This window comes from Patella vulgata, chromosome 8 (genome assembly GCF_932274485.2).
Source record: "Patella vulgata chromosome 8, xgPatVulg1.2, whole genome shotgun sequence".
NCBI classification, from domain to species: Eukaryota; Metazoa; Mollusca; class Gastropoda; family Patellidae; genus Patella; species Patella vulgata.
In genome coordinates this window covers 254441-258676 of record NC_065886.2, presented here as the reverse complement: position 1 = coordinate 258676, position 4236 = coordinate 254441, and the positions used below count along the sequence as shown (strand labels likewise).

The following is a 4236-nucleotide window of genomic DNA, read 5'->3' as shown; positions in this document are numbered from 1 at the left end:
GCTATTGATTTTCAGCGTGCGTGATGTTCTGTTACGTTGTCCTCCTCATTTTCCGAAAATATTGTGAAGGCGATAGACGCTATAATTTTTAACAGATTTCTTTCACCTTTTGGCGGGAAGCATTGGGGTCATGAGAGGATGAACCCTATCGATATTAAGGGTTCTGTGACTTTCCGTACCGTAGTCACCCCCAGCTATAGAGGCTATAGTTTTTGACAGATTGTTGTCCAATTTGGTGTGAAGCATAGAGGTCGATTTTCAGCGTTTCGCTACTTTCCAGCTCCCTGACAAAGTATAAAAGTACGAATCACAGCAAATATAAATGCGTATGAATATAAATAACTTCAAAGATAAGTGTATAAAATATTTATAAATATAAAAAAAACGCATTAATAAGCTAGTAAATATACAGATGAAATATCAAAGTATTAATCTATTTATACGATTCTGGATAAATACCTACTTGAAAAACGTGAAAATAAAATATATATAAGAATTATTTTTTGTACACGAATTTTTTTTATATGTATTAAGGCACATAGTTATAACTACACATGTAGATTTTGATAAGGACTGAGTTGCTGATAAGTGTTGGTATCCATAGTTTGTTTATCCAGTACCTCATATGGTGATGCTGTTGTAGATGTGTTGATATAGTCAAGGTTAACGGCATCTCTAGTATTGGTTGCATCAACACGGTCATAAACTGGTGGTATAGGTGGTATATCAGACAGGGTAACGTTGTCTGTACGATTGGTTGTATCGTTAGCCACCGTTTGATCTGCTGTAGAAAAAACAGTTGTTTAATTTATAAATACAGAACACTATGAAGACAATTCTGGTGCACGTTAAACTACACAGTTGATTATGAGACACGTTAATTTCAATTACAATATGTCCACACAAAGTATCCTTTCAATTATCCTTAAAATATTTTCTTCACTAAATAAAGCTTTTTGATAAATGCGCGATTAACTTGAGAATTCCCCGATTTAACATGCAGTAGTCAAACCAAAACATTTTGTTTAAAAGGTTAATGAAAATATAATGCCTCAACTACAAGAGATGAAATAGTTAACACTCTTAAACGTATTACCTTTAATATTTTGAAAGCAAATTCTCTGTCCACGTTTCTTCATGATGCACCAGAGTGAAACGGTGGCAATACCCAATACAAGAAAACAGACGGCAAGGCAAATAGCTGCACCAATACCCCGTTCTCTGGAAATAACGTCATCATTGTCCCCATCTTGTGACGATACAACCAGGTTAAATACAGTAGATTTGGTACCAGCACTGTTATTAACATAAACTATATATTTGCCACCACCATCTTCTGTAACATCTTGTATAGTTAATGTTGATGATAGACCATCATCTTCTTGTCTAATTCTAAAATCTGTAATCAGTTGTTTACTACCATCCTGTAGTTGATAATACCAGGTATATACAGGTAGTGGATAAGCTAAAACATGGATTGATAATGCACCTGTCTCTCCACGTCCTATAGATATAGTAGTTTTAGTTTCTTGGTTAGGATCCAGGACAGGCGCACCTGAAATATAGCAAAAAGGATATTGATATCAATTTGTCTGATTTCTGCCACCAGGATTTAAAATGGTACCAGCTACGCAAGCGAAGTGTAATTAAAACAAGAAAAGTATTTAAAACAACTCTAAGAACAGTATGAACAACCTTCTCAAGAAAGATGCCAAGCAACAGTCTTTCCCAGACACATGACCACAGGATATGTTCTATATCTGCTACCTTCACTTTAGCACAAAATGGCCATCAGATAAAACTATAAACATTGCAATAATGCTTTCGACATATATTTAATTGCATATATTTAATTTTACCTATTAACCCAATGAATAAACAATAATCAAATATCTTGACCTCTAAGCTATAGTACTTACATCTAACATAGAGTGGAATAGTGTTAGACACAGGTTGACCAATATTATTACTAGCTGTACAGGTATAGTTATCTGTATGTTGACAACTAGCTTTAGGTATGGTATATTGACTACCAGAATAGAGTTGTCCCCCTTGTTGTGATCTAGACCAGGATATTACTGAAGATGGAAGATTGTCAACAGAACAGGTGAAGGTTACAGTAGAATCTTCATCTATCATGTTGTTGTTAGCATCTGATGTTAAACTTTTGATGGTCCGTGGATCTGAAATTAATTTGAATTTCCTGAACTAATAATGTATATTTTATCTCTCATAACAATTCATTTTATTTTCTGAGGCGAGGATTTGTACCAACTAAACTAATATTTGACATTTTATATGGCACAAACTATTTGCGCAGAGGCTTTACTATATTAAATATTAAAGGACAATATTGGTTTCAACTATTATTACATATGTGACAGAGGCTTCAGTTAATATCCGATTGACTTAAATTTATGCTAAATGTAAGAATAGGGCAAGACAAGTAGCCAAATGGGTTGTTACTCGTTATCAGATTTTAATGTGTTGTAAATGTTTCCTACTGTTCTGCTCCTAACCTGGTCTAATGACGACGGGCATAGGCCATACAGTGTGCTATGAGGGAAATATTGCCCTGGCAGCGGCGATACGGCCTAATCTTATATCGAATTCCAACTGCCAAGGGATCTTTTACGTGCACGCCAATGTGTACACGGGACCTCGGTTTTTGTCCAATCCGAACGACTAGACAGCTGTTCTTGTCAGGCCCTCTGGGAAGCCCGTCGGAAAATCTGGATGAACTTTCTCGGCCAATGCAGGGATCGAACCCCCGACCTCCAGGCTAGCGAGCCAGCGTCTTACCCACTCTGACAAAAGAAAAAAAATGCGACAACCCTTGTTGACTCTGCGGACGACTTAGCTGCTGTGGGCGTATGTTTCGTTACACCAGCACGTGTTTGATTTATTTAGATACGAATACTTTATAATGCTATAAACTAGTGTCAAACAGATGAAAACTGGCGTTAATGGTGTGAAATTCATTGTTATAAAATTGGCTGCTATTTGACTTCCAACTGTCTGAGTAACCGTATTTCTGTGCTTAATTTTTGCATTTGGAACGACAAGTAGATGGGAGAACATTTCGAGACATGATCTATAATTCTATCACTGTTATATTAGAACTGGTTGGTGTAAATCTGATATTCTCTGGTCCATCTGTTAATATACAAGATTGACTTTAAACTCTACATACCACTGGACGTAATTCAGTCCACTTATTATAAACAATCCCCGGTTGTACGTGGCAAGAAATATGGTCGCCTGTCCAACTTCGTGGGTTTTCTCCGGGTCCTCCGACTGCTAAAGACCCCTACGCGCAAGCGAATTATGGAAATAAAATTGAACCATATGTTAGTGCCTCAATGACCTAGTTTGTGTCAAGTGGACGTTAAAACCTATTTCTCTCTCTCTCCCTCTCTCTCTCTCTCAATACACATGAAAGTTGTGGGAAGCTACATCAGGATTTAGGTAGAAAATGTACTTTATGAAGATCATTACCCAGGCTATTAATTACTTTGGAAATATTTTGAAAAATCATTCATGTCATGATTATACTCTTTCTTGGTGACGATATGCCTTCAACTAGTTGGGCACTGACGTGTTTTAAATTTAAAATGTGAAATTTCTGAAACCAATCAACTTACAATAAACAGGAAGAGATACAGTTGGATTGACGACACTACTGTCAGTATTAAAGCTATCTCTACAGGTCCAGGTTCCAGCATCAGTTGATTGAACATTAGTTATATTAAAATACAGGGTTCTCATGTTACCATTGATACAACCACATGTATATCTGTCTGATGATGATCCAGGTACACAAGTCAATGATTGTCTACAGACTGGGTTAAATGTCTTGTGATCTGTGAGATCAATTCCATATGCCCCCATTGTGTTGTTTACGGTGGGTGGGTGTGTGTGTGTGGGTGTGGGGGGGGGGGTCGCATAGGATGTGTCATTTTTAGCAGTATCATTAACATCATTTTCAGATATTATAAGCTATATAAATCAGTCATTCATGTTATGGAAATTCTGGCCGCCGTTTTGAATTTTCCCCATCTTGAATTTTTAAAACCTTTTGTTTAGATTAAACATACATTATGCAAGAGCTAAATCTGCCTATTGCAGTTCTTTCTTTAGGCCTGAAATGTTTTCTAAATTATTATTTAGACATTAATTAACTGATCCAGGCCATAATCAACTCTCGATGGCATCAGTTTTCCCCGATATTAAATA

The 4236-nt window shown here is 36.5% G+C and overlaps 1 protein-coding gene across 2 annotated transcripts; it reads right to left on the bottom strand.

The window, feature by feature from the left end:
- Positions 1 to 540: 540 nt before the first annotated feature.
- Positions 541 to 2177, bottom strand: LOC130010464 (tyrosine-protein kinase-like otk). 2 transcript variants are annotated; one of them, XM_050560190.2, is made up of 3 exons: positions 1920 to 2177; positions 1097 to 1555; positions 541 to 784 (listed from the first exon to the last, which is right to left on the bottom strand). In XM_050560190.2, exons 1-3 carry the CDS (start codon positions 2137 to 2139, stop codon positions 549 to 551), a joined length of 915 nt encoding a protein of 304 aa, XP_050416147.2. In that variant the 5' UTR covers positions 2140 to 2177; the 3' UTR covers positions 541 to 548. The 2 variants fall into 2 exon arrangements, with proteins under 2 accessions (XP_050416147.2, XP_055958984.1); XM_056103009.1 differs by having other exon boundaries at positions 541 to 781.
- Positions 2178 to 4236: the final 2059 nt, after the last annotated feature.